Genomic DNA, 18,321 nt, shown 5'->3' on the forward strand with positions numbered 1-18,321 from the left:
GAGTTATTCTCATATCCCATGAGCAATAGCTTTTCAAGAGAGGAATTGTATGTTTGATACTTCGTATCGGATATTCAATTACTAATATGTTATGTAAGTGATACAAAAACTCGCATCAACATTATCTGGCGCTAGAAGGAGGGCTGAATGATTTTCATTCTTGGATCAGCTTGGAAATTCAGAGCAGAGATTTAGAAGGAATGGGCTTTCGAAGTTAGATTTGAGATAAGAGATCTCTTTTAAAGTGAAAATCAAAAAATCAAAAAATTTAAATTCAAAAAAAAAAGGAAGAAAAGAAGAAAGGAAGGTTTCTCAATGGATAGGCGAGTGGACGTTCTCCCAATTGGTTTGATTTGAACAAAAGGTTACCTCCATTGAATTTGTCTCAACTTGCAGCATCAGGGAAGTGTAGGATACATGGCACTACAGATCATGAGGAGCTGGATTGTTTGGTGTTTCTCTTAAGAGTAGACTTGGCATTAAGAGAAAATTTTTTCTTTTTCACAAATACATGAGCCTGCTGTCTTTGTCAATTTAGAGGAAGATTTGCTTGTTTTCAAAGAAGATATCAGTAGGGAACCAAAAAACATATGTGGAAGAAGATATTGGTGCAGCATACACGGTTACTCATATTCAGAATCTACTTGCTCATCTTGCCAAGATACCATTGACTTGGTCAAGTTTCAATTGGGTTGGTATGAGGAAATAACAGTGGGGGGTGGTAGACATTGCTCTCAGCTTTTAAGTTGGACACCAAAGAATGAAGAGGATAAGATGTATCAAGATGATATGGTTGATTCTAATGTTCAATATAACCGAGTGGATGAACCTTCACCCATTATATCACAAGGTGGAGAGGTTGACAAGAAAATTGAGGAAACAATTGAATTTATCCAAGGAAGAGAAAAGATGATAGGTAAAGGTCAACATGTGATGACACATGAAGAACTACAAATGGAATATCAAAAGGTGGATGAAGAGGAATTCTTTGGTGAGCCTTCATGCATAATTCAAGGGGTGACTCTTGAGGATGGGTCGCAAGATGTTTCAAATATCCTTAAAGAGGAAGATAATCAAGTGGGCGAGTTGAACAGTGAAATACAAGATATCACCAGAGAATCAAGATATGAAGAAAAATTTGACAAACCAATACAAGATGCTATCTCCACCACATTCTTTGGGTTTTTGAGAAATTGACATAAAATTTTTTGAAAAAATTTAAACAAATAATTTCAAGAAGAAATTATAAATTTTTTCGAGATTTTTTGAAACACTGGCTCTGATACCATGTTACAAACGTAAATGGCAGAATACTTCATTAATTAAACAAAGATCAAAATGATCTATATATACAAAAGGAGAGTTGAATAGGATAGAAACATTCTATTCTAGAGTATACCTGAATATTAGAAATATTCTAATATTTACAATAAGCTACAATAGTGAGCATTAAAGATTATTCTAATAGTGAAAGCTATAATCAAGGCCCTCCTAGTGCCAATTTCTGTTGATTTGAGTTGTTCCAGTAGTATATGCAGAATCAAACACCCAATGTGTCAAAGTGAAACACTAAATACGCATTCACCCTTGAATAAGGTCACTTCATATGCCAAGATTGCAAAGTAAGATCACTAAATCACTTCAAGGTTCCTTCAATTGCCGATACTCACTCAGTGAAATAATATGCTTTGTTGGATTACTAAGGGACTTGCGGTGTATCTCAAGACTTGACAATTGGATTTCTAAATATTTGGCTTAGAATTTCCATCAGGTTTTATTTCATTTTAATCAACTTCAATTGCAATTTAGATATCCTTTCTTATAAAATGTTGAACATTTTAATATGAAGAAATTTGAAACTTACATAATTTTGCCCCTGCATTGTGTACTTGAAGTAGAATGGAAATATATTAAAATCTGAAACAACAAATTAATTTCTTACATTATGGCATGTTCAGATTTTGTTGCCCTATTTACCTCCAAACCTCAAGACTATAAGACAAACCTGCTCTCTTGCCTAGGAATTATTGTCTTCCCAAAGATTTTTATCTCTCTCCTATCATTGATTTGTTGCTCCTTATGAAACAATTCATTGGTCTTATGAGGATTCATTTGCTGCTTAGTAAGGGGTAATTCACCGTCTATTTGCAGAGACAATTGTTTATGATTTGGTGTCAAATGAATTGAATATCTCCTCCCTTTAGAGACAATTCAAACTTGAAGAGACACATCTTTTTGGGTAGGTCGACTTGGCCTTTCTCACCCAAAAATTATTTGATTTCAACTCTTCATACTAACTATTGTTTTGGATTGAAGAATTTTTTAAATGGTTAACGCTCCCTAGTAAAATCATTGCCACTATATGTTGTTTGTTCAAGCCTTATTTGGGGGTGGAAATTTCATATCTTAGAGGATTTTATCCTTCCATCATCCCTCGAGGAATCCCTTTCATTTAATTTGAACTTCAACCTTGATCTTCATGTTTTGCCAAAACTTCCTTATTCCACCTCACCTCTTTTCTCATCGCACAAACTTGAAGATTAAAGCCCAATTTAAACATTAGCTATCTAAGGTAGAAATTAGGATAGTTCAAGTATTTTGGTTCTTGAATTTGCAAACTTGTTGTCCACTTCATTAGGAGTACACTTCATCCCCTTTCATCCTTAATTCTACCCTTTTCACACTTGGTTGGTAAAGGTAACTCATCAAGCTCTGTCTTTCCAATGGCAAAATTCAGGAGTGTCTTAAAGATTTTCACACTAACTAAGCAACAATTAGGCTTGTGTAAGGATTCATAATTCCTTGGGGGGTGGCAGAGTTGCCACCCTTCTCGGATTTTCCAATTTCGCTTGATTCAAAAATCAAAATGTCCTTTGCTTGTTAACATGCTGCTCGGGTATTGTTTTCTTCAATTTCTCACTTGATCCCACATCAAATTGAATTTTTTTCATCACACAAATACATGTCTCTCTCATTGGGAGAGGATTTTTTATCTTCTACTTGGGTTCAAACTTAATCTCAGTTACTTTCCTCTCATTTTTGCACAACTTGGAGCCTTTGTGTTTCGAACTTGTCATGAATTCTAGGTGGACTTTGGCAATGGGAGAGGATTTTGAAATCCGCCAATGTTGGCAGAATCCACCTTGCCTTAAGAGTGTTTCATTTTTTATTTGATCTAAATATTCCTCTTTGATTTTGCCAATATTGGATTTCACTTTTTATAATGCAGATCTTGATTTGGTTGTCTTGATCTCCCTTCACTTGGGGTGGGAATTGAGGTGGTAAGAGGATTTCAAAATCCTCATAGGTTGGTAGAATCCACCATAGCTAGACGATTCTTCCTTTTTCTTTTGTATCTTTAGACCATGTTCCCTCATATCCCCCTTTGTCTCCAATTTTATCTCATTTTGAAATAGCTACACTACCCTAGGGAATGGTGGGACTGTGGAACAGGGGGACAAGTTTCTAGTTCAGGGGAATAGAGGGGCCCTAGTTTGAGGACTTGGGGGGGGTTGTATATACTATACATATGGTACTTGAAATGCTATTTATGAGAAGATGTATTGCAGTATAAGATATAAAGATGTAAAAGAGTACATATTTGAACGTTGCATTGAATTGGAACATCAAACATTGAACATAAATAGGCAAATCAACAAATAGTCAATGCTGGGATGTCTTCCCATCTCGAGGGAGGTGACGAAATCTGGTGGCGTCATTGAGGATGAAGTTTCCAAGTCCTCGGTGCGCCCTTGTCTCTGAGACGTGGTGCAAAAATTAGGTTACGCATCTCTGTGTTACTATGCATTTTGACTTGCCTTATCCAAGGACTGATTTTTCCCTTCAACCATGTCATGAAAGTGCCCATTTTGGGTAGGGTGGAGTTCATATGTATATACTATACATATGGTACTTGAAATGCTAGTTATGAAAAGATGTATTGCAATATAAGATATAAAGATATAAAAGAGTAAATATTTGAACATTGCATTGAATTGGAACATCAAACATTGAACATAAATAGGCGAATCAACAAATAGTCAATGCTGGGATGTCTCCCCATCTTGATGGAGGTGGCAAAATTTGGTGGTGCCATTAAGGACGAAGTTTCCAGGTCCTTGGTGCATCCTTGTCTCTGAGACATGGTGCAAAAAGTGGGGTACGCGTCTTCGTGTTATTATGCATTTTGACTTGCCTTATCCGACGACTGATTTTTCCCTTTAACCAAGTCATGAAATTGCCCATTTTGGGTAGGGTGGAATTCAAGTGTAATTGAGGATTTTGAGTCCTTACTCTTACCTTCTCAAAGTTGTGCATCTCCTATACTCTTCACCCTTCTATTCTGTTGCTCATAATGTAGATTGGAGGAGACTTGTTTGTGCTTTCACCACCCCCTTTCAAGGTGGAAATTAGAGGGGTCAAAGCTTTTTGAAATCTTGGGAGATGGTGGGATATGCCATCCCTCAAGGAATTTCTCTTACCATTTTCACTTAGGTTCACGCATGTCTTGCATTTGGTGGCCAATTTATTTGTCGATCTTGCCTTCATTTCCTCTTCATTTCATCTTCACTTGTTTATTCCAAGTCGTTGCTTTGCGAGTTCATTATCAACTTCATCCTCCTCCCTTGGCAAAAATTCCACCCCTTTGAGGATTTTCTAATCATTCTAAATTTTTTTTCAACTCATAAATTTGCTTTGCTTAACTCTTCACTTTATGTTTCACTTGACCACTTCCCTATAATTAAGTTCATTTGACATGGTGTTCTCAAACCTCACCTCAAAGTGCCCAGCTCTCTCTAGATGACAGAAGTTAGAGATCTCCAAGGATTAGGAATCTTAGGAGGTAGGCAGATTTTCTCAACTCTTGAGAATTACTTGATTGCCGTAGAATTCATACCTCATTAGTTTAATTTTAAGCCAATCTTGACCCCTTCACTTGCAACTAGCCTTTTGAGTTGTTTTCATGGCAATTTCTTTGCTTCCTCCAATCTGATTTGTGCCATTGTAAAGTCAGATCCTATTTTCTGATTTTCATTCTCAAAATCTGATTTCATGATCTCTCTTGATAATTCAACCTCTAAACCTCCCCCAATTTGACCCAAAAGTCATGCCAAATTTGCTCTCAAATACAAAGTTACACGAACAAAGGCAAAAATAGGGCATTCTCATTTGCACTGTTGTGGTGGTGTGTAAACCTCCCAACAAGTTCCATTCCTGCAAGAAGAGTGGCTTGGATACATTGTAGGCATGTTGTAGCTTAGGTGCTGCCACAACACACAATCCCAAATTTTAAGCAAACAATGAAACACCAATATACAAAGTTCTAAAGAATTTATAAACTTATAACATAAAAATAATCCCTCAAAAGTGCCTATAATTATATATCACGTCCTTAATATGAATTAGTTGATAAAAGAATAACAATCTGAATAGCTCAATACTCCTTGTACTAATGGTGCAACACTCCAAGTAGAATTTTCTCTTGCTCATCTGAAAGCACAAACTTGATGTTTCCATGTCCAATAAATTTGTGTGATCTATTGTTTTCAAAGATGATCCTCGTACACAGTGAACTACTCCTTAATATGAAAAGAAGTGCGAAAATCAAGGAGCCATATCTAAGATTGACAACCAAAGCAGTCTTAATAGAATCTTAGGTTTTTCTCCTCATTTCTTTGATACAACCACTTTATCAAGTTTGAACTTTGAAGTGGTTATATTGATTTTTTGTAACCAAGTTTTCCCATGAATTTGGCAATAGATAAAAGATAAGTAATGGACTAGTTTGCTTCACCCATCTTTATGTCTATTGAAGCAAGCTGACTGATAACAATCAAGGTGTTTGAATGTTCATTTGGAGGATCCCCATTTCCTGTTTGTGGAGAGTATAATTTGTCCTAGAGAGTTTGTTTATTCAGCTAGACATTGTTTGGTATGTAAAGTTCCTAACTTCATTAATTTTTTTATTGGTGTATACTCTTGAAGGAGTTAGAACTCGATTTGCTAGATAGAGTCAAAGCAAATTCCTAACATGCATGCCATCTTTTGCTCATAACTAGTTTCTTTTTGGATGAAAAATATTGCACAACAATTACTGCTGACCAGTTTATCATCTAGAGCTCTAAATTTTGTCATAGAAGTTCTACATGTTTACTCTCTTTGATTTGATTAGAATTGTTGATTTTTCCAAATAGCTTGCTTCAAAAATAAAATTGTCTAGTTAGAGAGTAGGCCCTCTTTAACAAATCAAGCTTGTGTACCAAATATAAGAAATTAATGGCGTGCTACAAAATATTATTATTCATAAAATGAGAGTGATTACAAAATAGAGCGAAATCTCCCTAGAAAGAGAAATAGCCAAGAGCACAATAGAAGCTTTCTAAATTGACTAAATTAACTAATTGAGAAACCAGAAACTACCTAAAAGGCTAAATAATAAACTAAATACTCGAATGACCATTAATATAAATATTAATTACTCTATTACCCCCTTAGTGGTCATTTTGCTAATTGCCCAGACAAAAAGCACAATTTTCAACCATGAACGCATAGAAGGCTAACTCCTTAGAATCCTCTACTACTTGAGCTTTTTGGCGAGAGGCTCCTTCGTTGGTCTTCTAATTGGCCAACTGCTTTTTTGGCGAACCTTTGGATATGACCAAGCTTCCCACAATATTGATAAGTGGTGCTTTGCATGGAAGTCTTCATCTAACTTGTTGTAATGGCTTATTGCACAACTCATTATTAAGTGGAGGTAATGTTGAGTGTCTCAATAAAGTGTTCATTATTAAGCGGAGGTAATGTTGAGTGTCTCAATAAAGTGTTCGTAGGACCATGGGAGACTCTCTATCGTAATCACCACCATGACCTTTTCCATCTTTCGACCAATGGCCTCTTTGATTGAGATTTCATGGATCTTCACAAAATGCTTTTACAAAAGCATCTTCTCATGCATCATAAGGGAAAACAACATTCTCTTGATAAAGAAAGCTCACCTTTTATCCGACATTTCATGGAGACTTTTCAAGCGCACCAAAATCTCCACAACAAACTTGCCAGATGGCACTTTTGGAAGTATGTCATCATGGGCAGATAACTTCAGCAATGTAATTGCTTTTCGTTTACATTCATCATACATTTTTTATTTTTGTTCGTTCTTGTAGGGTGACTAAAGTTACTCAGGTTAAGCTGGCCTAGGCACCACAAAAATTGAGAGCATCCTCTGCTTCTAGATATTGTAGTTCCTGCTATTATGTTGGTCAACAATGCCATCCGTATTGTTTTGCTAGACACAAAAAACGAGGTAGACGTGGGCTTAGAAAAACTTTGACTTTTTTGGCTAAAAAACCATTCAAAAACCTTATTGAAGAGCTGGAACAAACTTTGAACCAGCTCTTAGAAAACAAAAAATCCTTGATTTATTGGACAAATTAGTCAAAAACAATAATCATTAAAGAATAAAGAGTGCACCAATTGTATCAGAAACCCTAGATTCCCATTTTGCAGAAAAGCACAATTAGTTTGGAAAATCGAGAAACCCTAGCACAAAAAAACTATAACAACCAAAAACAAAATCAGAATCGTAAAACACAAATTAGAAATTGCATAGCATGACAATTGCAAAAAATAAATGGATAGAACCCATTCAGTTACCTTTCCTAAAGCGGATGGGAAAAACATTTGAGATACCTTTCCTAAAGCGGATGGGAAAAACATTTGCAGCACCCAAAAACACAACCCAAAAAACACAAGATACTGCCCAAAAAATGCTGTTGTGGGTAGGAAGAATGTTTGTGGACACCGCAAAGGTTTAGAAAAAAACATTGTTTGGATAAAAACACCTTTGCATGGGAGGCAAAATGGATTTGGGGTCGTACACAAGCACATAATGCCAAATACCCTTCAGAAACTAGTATAGGGCACACACAACTTAGAGATGGCATATTGCTAAATTAAAAATAATAATAATGTCGAGCTGGTCGTGAAACTTTTGAAAAACAATGGCCAAACCTTCAAACAAAGGCAACGTAGACAACTTATGCGAGCATTAAGAATTGGGTTCCTCCTTAAAATGAAGAAGACGAACAACTACAATGAAGAACCATGCAATTCTCTAAAAAATTGCGGGTTGAATTAACAATCTCAAACTCTTACACTATCTCGGAAAAAAGCTGCCCTCAATTTGAATTCGAAAAGAACATTTGAAAAAATGATTAAAAAAATTCTGAAAAAGAAACTTCCAAGTAGAGAGCATGAATTTTAGAGAACTACCAACGTTTTTTAGCTTTGATACCATATTACAATTATTATCAATTCATAAGATGAGGGTGATTACAAAATGGATCCAAAGTTGATAAAAATAAGAACTTTCTAAAAGAACTAACTGAGAAATTAGAAACTATCTAAAACTTAATAATATACTAAATACTTGAATGACCGTTAATATAATATTAATTACTTCATGCATTCTATTTTCAAAATCAGATATCAAATACAGAAATACACAACCAAAATAAACTTCATAATAATTAATTAATGCAAAGATTAGCAATGGATGGAAAATAGAAAATAATATGGAATTTCAACTCAAAAATGTATCCCAGTGAAACACTTTTGGGTAGAATACTTATCCTCAAACCCATACCAGTTGTATGTTAACTCAATAGAGAGAATACAAATATGATGAGATTTTTACATGCATTTGTTATGCTCTTATATCCGAAACTTTAAGGCCCCGTTTGGTTGCAGGAATTGGGCGGGAATAAGAAAATCTAAATACCTGCATTTGCCAATTTGACGTTTGTTTGCAAAATACAAAATTGGAATTAGAATTTGCCTGTCCTAATTTGACCCCAAAATGAGCATAGCGGAATTCGTAAAACAAAAGATGGTATAAGAATAGCTTAGTCTTATTCTAGTTTTTAATAAACCCAATTTGATGGGTTGTAGGGTCCGTGACTTTGCCCTTTGATTGTATTTTGTCACTCAAATGCATTTTTGGACTATTCTCTCCATTCATCATAAGATATAAACTAAGTCAACATTATTCAACATTTAATACGTATTTTTTAAAATGACAAAAAAGACTAATATCAGATTTGACATCTTTTCTAAACTTCATAAAATTATCTTTACACATAAATCTTGTGTTTAGTCTTATATTTAAAACTATGTTGAAAGATCGTTTAGATTTTATTTTATTTTATATTTTCTTTAATATATTTAAAAATAAAATGATTTTAGTTTTGATCTTATAGTAATTAAAATAATTTGATTTGATTTAGAATTAAATTTATAATATAGTCCTTTGAATTTCGATGAATTTCAAAAGTTGTGGTATATCGATCACTTATAAAGTCAATTAATAAAAAATAAAATAAAGGCTAATTAAAATAATTTAGCTTTTTAAAAAAAAATTAAAAAAATAGTTTTTATAAATAAAATCTCTTGTTTATTTAAAATATTACCAAACTAAAAATAATAATTTAATTATTAAAATTTTAGAACAAAACTTATTCCAATTCCTATTTCAATTGTTGCAACCAAACATAGAATATGCATATTTCAACTCCTCTTCTAGGTCAACCAAACAAGCCCAAATGATATTCTAGAACTTATTTTAAGAATGCATGAATACCAGAAGAGAGTTTATTCCAGCATAGATGAATGCAGCATTGGGCAATCCTTGCAGCCAAACAGCCAAACGGGCCCTAAGGGATTTCAACAGCATTATGGCACTTCTCCCCATACAAAATCTTATCTTTTTGTTGTTTTTATCACTCAATATACAAAGGAGCTTCATGTTTAATCATCCACTTTTCAACACTTAGGTGACAGCTCAAGTTAGGATTCTTCATCTCCAAGAATCCTTCCAACATATTTAAGTTGTTCTTTGTCATAGATTCTCTTACATGTCTACTTGTAACATCCTTCCTCATTCTATTACAAAGTAACTTACATGCCATTTTAACATTCCAACTGACAAGTTGGTTCATCCAATGCAATTCATGAATTCTTCCAAGTATGGCCCGTCCAATGAGGACCCAAAATTACTGCAGATTAAACTACTAAAATATTTTCAAGACTTGCAAGTTGTATAGACATCTAACCTAACTTTTAATGTTCACATATTGAATATTTTATTTTTTGCCTTCTAAAAATCCGAGTCAAACTAATGTAATCCTTGGAAGGAAATTATTCTTGGACATTAAATTGATATTCCATACTGGAAAATTAGTTGGTACCTTGATTTGCACCTTTTCTTTTAGGTTTAGATTCATGTTTTAAATTGAATGCACATCTCAATATTTTTTGGAATTGTTTGATTGTATTTGCTTGTTGTTTTTCCCAATAACATTATCTTTTTTTTCAGCATTCTATATTATATTTTAAAATGTCCATTGTTTGTAGTATACTATAATATTTGGAGAATCTCTACTTAATATTAATTATTGTTTGCCAAATCTTTTGGCATGTATGGGGTTTCATCAGGTTATTTCTTTTGCTGCATCAGATGCTTTTCATGTTTCAGACAAATTGGAGATTGATGTGCAAAGGACCATGCGTATGGCTGCATATGGACTCGTCCTGTCAGGCCCTACATTGCATTTGTGGTTTAACTTCATGTCAAGAACTCTACCAAAGACCGATATTATAAGTACAGTTAAGAAAATGGTTCTTGGGCAGATTCTTTACGGCCCCATAGTCACAGTTGTCTTCTTCTCATTGAATGCTCTCCTGCAAGGTATCAAATATTTTGTTTGTTGGTATTTTTCATTAGGGTCATTGAGATAATTTTATATACATTTTTTTCTAATAATAAAAACAATATTCTGTGCTATTATTTTAATAAGTTTAAATCAATTTGCTTTAGATGCTCTAGCATTATTTTATAATTGTAATAATAAGTAGGTGTAGTGCATATTAGGTGTGCAATTATCGTGGGTATTAAATAGTTGATACCATTTATATGCAAATTGAAAGAAAGTTGTAAAACTATAGGCACTGTTGAACAATTTTAGATGTACATAAAACTAAAGCAAGTTTGCAAGGTTAATACTCAAATATTTGTTGCAAATTTAGAGATACAGACTAGGGGAAGGTACTTAATGCCTTGATTCTCATCTGAGTGTACTTTTGAGTTCCATTTACCTACTTTGGTATTGGTATGAATCAATTTCTTTCTTATTTTATTGAAATATTTTGATTGGAATTCTCGTATGTAGAATTAGTAACTATGTGTTCCATAGTATGTAAATTTGACGATTTCTTGCTGAAGTTGCAAGGTGGGTAACATGCAAACAAGTTGAATCTGGTAGTTGACATCCGTAAACAACATAGATACGGGGGCCATTTGATGTCACACAACTCTTAGTTCGTACGCTAAGTCTAGAAGGGTATTGTACAGTTAACAAGACTTTGTAGGGTCACTTATTCCTGTCACACGGGCTGTGTAATGGTGTGCAATTGGGCATCGTAAGGAAATGTTTCACACTGTACAGTTTCTCAACTTACATTGCTATACAAAATCTACCAAATAGCACTATACGACGGTTAGGAAAGGGTGTGCTCTGTACGCGAGGGAAGAGAACATTTGGCATGGGCCTAGTTGTTCATAGGGTGATCGAATAGGTATGTTTTGGCTTTGCATTGGAGACTCTAGCTAGACACCAATATTGGTATATTGTTGTAAAATTTGCAGTGTTTGAGGACCATGCCAGGTAGTTGCGTGCAAACACAATATGCCATTGTGTAGGGCAATGTTAGTACATTACAATGGGATTAGAGCTGATGAATTTGCTAGCTTGTTGGGTCATGGATGCATAAGGTGCTTAAAGTATACACCAGAAGGAGATACAATTTTGTTGACAAGATGGGGGAGCCCTAGGACCCTACCAGTGAAGTCATTGTATTGTTGAGAAAAGAACCACAAGTCAAGCTCAACTCAACAGAACTATGGTTAGAAGAGAACAACGACAAAAGCTCATTGAAACACTTTGCGACAATTGTCCTTGGAGAGAACAAATGGAGATCCGAACAAATAAAGAAATAATTTGGTGTTCGGGAGGTCAAATCTCAAATGCTCATACTTCCAACTGTTGATGCCAACATTTCCTTAGAAAACAAAAGCACCTCGTGTAGAACAAGAGTCCCACTTTTTAGGAGTTGCAAGTGTTGCTGAAGCAGATTGGAGAAATGTGAATCTTGAGGGAGATAGATCCTTCAGGGATTATGTTGAGCTCTAAATGAAATACTTAGGAGGCAAAGGGAAAGGCTACTACACTGATGATATCAAACAGAAAGTTGCCAAGATTAATTTGTCATCCTTTGATGGGTCTCGAGCAACATTGACTTGAGCCTTGGTACAAAAAACATATACTTACTTCCAATTGAACTTGAATCCTTAAGATGAGGCCATTATATTTGTAGCCCTTCACTTGGGAAGGAGTTGCTTACGAATAGTGGAATCATGGAATGGTCACTCTCAGCTATGATTAAGTGACTTCATACGTCGAGTTCACGGAGAGGTTGATCGACTGCTTCGATTGGATGGATCCATAACTTAATTTCAAGGAGTTGGCGCAACTGAAGCAATATGGATTAGTCATTAGTTACATTACAATATTCCAGAGGTTTTTTGTGCTGGTAATAGATATCTCTTAGAGGCGTTTGGGTGTGTTTTGTTAATGGACGGGTTGATGGAGCCTCTGAAAGGGTGGGTGAAGGGATTCAACTCTGTCATGCTGACCGAAGCAATTAAGAAGGCATGTGACATGGCGGCATCCTTGTCTTCTCCAAGAGTTATTTACACACCTCATTCCAAAGGAAAAAGATAAGTAAATCCAACCAAAGAAGTCATCATTGGATGAGGTGTAACAACCGGTTTTCCGCCGTCTAATTTACAATTAACATACTCAAGGAATATAGATATAATTTCGATTTCATAAGAAGGCAGTGATGTCATTCATGTTCATGTGAATATGATTTACCGTTAAAAATAGTTATACAAAATTTTCTTAACTAAAAAGACTTCAATTACCATCAAATGAAATTAGTACAGAAAGTGAAAACCACATACCTCGGAAAACTGAGTTTGAATCAAACTAGGGATGCCTCTGCAACCACCCAAGTTAGTCCACAAATACACTATAACGACTTCATATGACAACTTTCATCTAAAAATTGTTTTCTTAAAATCAAATTAAATGTCTATTATTTTAAATTAGGGCATCACTTACCACTGTATCAATTAGGGCATTGTTTACCTTCGATTTATTTAGGGCCTCTGATACTGCTATCTCACTTAGGGCTTCCAATACCAGAGATTCATTTTAGGGCTTCCGCAACCATAGATTCAATTTAGGGCTTCCAATACCACTGAATTATTTAAGGTTCCAGCTGTCATACAATCAATTAGGGCTTCGGATTTCTTTTCCTTCCGATTACTTATCTGCAAATTGGTATTAGTGGGATGTGAATCGACTTCCCAAATAGCTACAAGAATCCCTTCGAATTCCCAAGAAGACCATTTGGATACCAAATATAAAATCGATTATGAAAAGAACAAAAGAAAAATAAGAATTTGGAAAGAAGAACTGGGAGATTATAATTTTAAAATTATAATAATACAATTATTACAAATCGAACATTATTATAATCTTATTTGTAACATTACTTATTAATTATTAAATTATAATAGTGTCAAAAATTATTTTATTTATTAAATGCATGAATATAAATCATTATTAAAATAGTACGACGAAAGATAAATTAAAATCCTTTAAGATACGTTTTATATTTTATCTCAATTATTTTTTATTAAATTATTAAATAACTCATGCAAGTCCTGCACATGTATTATGGCTAGATCTTTTACCCGTCTGCCCAGTGATGGTGATGCCTTGCCTAATTCTTTTCTGACAATGCTTCCACCCCTTCGACATGCTCCTTGCAAGAATTTCTTAGTAATTAAACTATTTAATCATAAATAATCATAACAGTTAACCTTTCATCTTAATTCCATGAATTCACGATTAACGATCAACTAACATGTCATCTTCACTTGAAATCATAACAACCAACTATCTTACCATTTCGCTAGATTATATCAAATTAGACTGCCAACTGACTTCATGTGAACCTCAACGGCTGTATTTCAAGCTAGGTCAAAAATTGGGATGTAACATGAGGCCACCAATAGGAGCTCAAGAGAAGAAATCTCTGTTTTATGTGTAAGGAGCCAAGTGAATTGGGCCACCAATGCTTGGGCAAAGAAAAAATTCTTTACAGTTAGGGGATGTCTAATGACCAGGAGCATGGGGACCTTGACCCAAAGGAGAAGGTCAACAAACCTCCAAAGAGGTTAACATAAACCACATAGAGAGGATTGCCATGTTGGTACAGCTAGGAGGCACCATCTTAGCACTTGTTGGTACTCTGAGGTGCTCAGTATTTCGAGTATAGGGTACACTCTAGGGGCAGCAAGTCATGGTTATGCTTGACAACGGGACCACACTCAACTCCATCAACTCATCACTTGTAAATTGAAGGGGTTTTATATGGAGGCACAACAAGTGTTCAAAGTCAAGGTGGTAGGAGGAAATCTCTTGCCATGTACCCATCTGGCCCCACAACTGAGCATTACCATGGGGAACCACATGATGACAAATGACTTCTTTGTGTTAGATCTGGATGAGAGGGAGGTTATATTGGGCATACAATGAATGGAAACTCTTGATGGGTACACTCAAAGCTTTAAGAGGATTCAATTCTCCTTCTAAGTGGATCGAAAAAAGGTAGTACTGAGGGGAATGTCAAATGACGATTCGAAAGAAATCTTGACACAATTGAGGGAGGCAACCTATAGACATGATGCTATTGTTTGGGTGAAACAATGCTTGGTTTCAACAGAGCCAATTCAAGGGCATCAAATTTACTATCAGGTAGTTGAGCTTTTGAGCTTCAGATAGTATTGGATACCCATACTTCTTTGACATTCCACTAGGTATACTTCCGCACCATGGCTTTGAGCACATAATCAAGTTGGAAGGGGGAGTCAAGCCTGTCATCACCACACCTGATTGCCATCCTAAGAAGTTCAAGGATGAGATAGAGTAGATGATCTAGGAACTCAACAAAGGATGGATTCGGCTTAGTTCTAGCCCCTTTTAGTCATCTATAGTGCTAGTAAAGAAGGATGGATCCCTCTGGATGTGTGTGGACTACCATGCGTTGAACAAGAAGACAATAAAAAACAGGTACCCCATCCCTAGAATTGATGAGGAGTTGGATGAATTACATGGCGTAATCTATTTTTCCAAAATTGATGTTCAATTTTGGCTGCTATTCGATCAATATGAGGGAGGAAGATGTGGAGAAGACAACCTTCCATTGCCATTACAAGCAATATGAGTTCTTCGTCATGCTGTTTAAGTTGACCAATGTTCTGACCATCTTCCAGTCTTTCATGAATCACATGTTCAACAAGCAACTGCACAAGTTCCTGTTGGTGTTCTCTTACGACATGCTCATATACAACAAGATGTAGGAGGAGCATTTGAGGCATTTGAATTTTGGATGAAGTTTTTGGAATCATGGAGTTAGAATCATTGTTTTCCAAGAGGTTCAAATGTGAATATGGATTGATGAAGGTATTGTACTAGGGACACATCATCAATGCCCGAGGTGTTCAAGTATATGAGAAGATTCAAGCCATTTTGGATTGGTCGCCTCCTGAAACTCGCTCAGATGTGTGTGGATTCTTTGGGTTGCGTAGTTACTACGAGAAGGCTCGTAAAGGGGTTATCACAGCTCAGTGCACTATTGATAGATCTGGCGAAGAAGGTATGATTGTGATGAGCAAGCACAACACACTTCGAAAAACTGAGGGAGTCATGAGTACCTATTCAGCTTTGGCACTACTAGACTTCACTTGTCCCTTCATCTTGGAGTGCAACTTGTTGGGAGAAGGCATTGGAGCAGTGTTGATGTGGGACTGCCACCCCATTGCATTTAAGTGTCAAAAGCTCTTAAGATCTGAACGATTGTACTTCATCTACAACAAGGAGATACTTGCCATCATGCAAGTACTGGCGAAGTTTTGATAGTTTCTTTTTGGAGCCAAGTTTGTCGTGCAAACAAACCACAACAACTTGAGACATTTCCTAGAGCAAAGTGATCTGAATGAATGACAACAAAAGTGGGTAAGTAAAATCCAAGGATTTGATTTTGACATTGAGTATGGGAAAGGCAAAAATAATGTGGTGGCTGGTGCTTTGTCAAGAAGACCTGCCATATGCTCTTTGTTCTAGATTTCAGTGGACTGGAAGGTACATGTATTCATTGAATAGTCCAAAGAACACAGTTGTGTGCTAATTGATGGATGGTCATGTGCAAGATGATAGGTAAAAGGTGGTCAACGACATCATTTATTACAAGGGTAGAATCTATTTGGTACCTGAGTCCAAGGTAAAGAACAAGACTCTAAAAGAAACACATGACTTGCCCTTGGACGGACACCAAGGATACCAAAAGAACTACAAACAAATTTGAGAAGGCTTTTCCCAGAATGGCCTTAAGAATTACGTACTACAATGTGTGCGTAAATGTTCCACTTGCCAAAAGAACAAATCCAAGCACACCTTACATGCTGGTATGCCTTAGCCAATACCAATCAACAACTAGAAGTGGGATAGCATCTTGATGAATTTCATTATAGAGCTTCCCAAAGTAGAAGGAAATGATTGCTTCTTTGTCGTAGTGGATTGTTTGACCAAATATGCTCATTTCTTTGCCATTTGCTCTAGATGCTAGGCAACTCAAGTGGGCGAGTTGTTCGTTTGTGTGGTATTGCCCTTGCATGGTCTTCCTTGGAACATAGTGAGTGATAGTTTTTTTAGCCCTTTTTGGATGGAGTTATTTTAGTTGGCCGGATTAGAGTTGTTGCCAAGCATGAGCTACTACTCATAGATGGATGGACATTTATGAACAAATGGTTGGAGGGTATCTTAGGAACTATGTTTCAGCATAGCAAAAGGCATGGGCTTGTTGGCTTCATTTGGGACAACATTGTTACAATGCCATCTATTACATGTCGATAGGTATGGCGCCCTTCAAAGCATTGTACAATTATGAACGTTCCTCATTAGTACTTGTGTTTTCTTCTCTTTTTTTCATTCTATTCAATGCCTTTGATAATCTCCCCATCTCCTTCCAAATACTGCTTGCAACCCCTATTCATCTTTGTAATGCTAGACCATTCGTATCCATTGTTATAATTTTTTTCCACACACATAGGAGAAACATTCTTGAAAGTATTTGTGGCCTCCCACATTAGTTTGGACTAAAGACATATTTGGAATTATCGTTCATAGTATATACCATAGTGGGCATAAATGAACATAGTGCGACTTATTAATTTTTTAGTTTTTAAATTGGTCATATAATGTATCAAGCTAATTCCATGATCCCATTAAGTTCTAGGCTTTAGCCCACTTGGGATTGCAAATGATTTGAGCTAACGACTAGTTCTAGGTGTCAAGTTTGTTACATCCTAAATTTTGCTTTAAAATTTTAAACTAATTATAGCCATTGAATCAATTATTTCTTCATGATCATGTGAAATGAGTTAGTTAATATAGTTGTTGTTTATTTCTTCATAACAATGTGAAATTGAGTTAGTTAATTATAGCCGTTGTTTATATCTTCATGATCATGTGAAATTGAGTTAGTTAATTTTAGTCGTTATATCGATTGAATTATCATATGGAAATAAGTCAGTTAATTACAGGCATTGTATCGATCTATTCAAGATCATGTGAAATTGAGTCAGTCAAATTCCTAATAGTCACTTGATGATTTTAAATTAGCAATTTATAAATCTTGAATTGATGTCTTGGCGAGAATGTTGTTTTGAATGATTACAGGATGAAGACTAGAGAGAGAGTGGAAGCATTGTGAAACAAGGTCATCGGAAGGGGATGGTCGAATGGTTTAGTCATTAGAATCGACAGGTTTGACCTAAAACTATCTTGGCAAGGTTATTAGGACTTGGCAACATATTTCATGGTGGAACCGCATGAGCTATAAAGTGAAAGATTATAATAAAACAATGTAAAATAAACATAAATTCTTATCTTTAAGAATTATCAATTATTAACATTATTTAATTATTATCTTACATTCTAAAATATGGTTGTTGGTAAAGTTGTAAAACAGCTGATGGGCCCCTTCGGGAAGGTTCTTTGGGAAGTATATATACACCATCCGAGATGGGTTGTAATCATCATCAGAAGCATTATGTAATCTCTTTGGCATATGTGA

General features: G+C 35.5%; 1 protein-coding gene across 2 annotated transcripts in view; it reads left to right on the forward strand.

The window, feature by feature from the left end:
• Positions 1 to 18,321, forward strand: part of LOC149559484 (uncharacterized) — an 82,607-nt gene that overhangs the window by 34,563 nt on the left and 29,723 nt on the right. For both annotated transcript variants that reach the window (XR_016365165.1, XM_089833406.1), the window contains exon 2: positions 10,492 to 10,744. Coding sequence is in view for 1 of the 2 variants with exons in the window: in XM_089833406.1 (XP_089689532.1) it covers positions 10,492 to 10,744 (253 nt within the window). In the remaining variant the exon portion in view is untranslated. The remainder of the gene's footprint in view (positions 1 to 10,491; positions 10,745 to 18,321) is intronic.

The sequence above is a fragment of the Cupressus sempervirens genome, chromosome 5 (assembly GCF_028749045.1).
Source record: "Cupressus sempervirens isolate cs-2001-9-10 chromosome 5, ASM2874904v1, whole genome shotgun sequence".
Classification (NCBI taxonomy): Eukaryota; Viridiplantae; Streptophyta; class Pinopsida; order Cupressales; family Cupressaceae; genus Cupressus; species Cupressus sempervirens.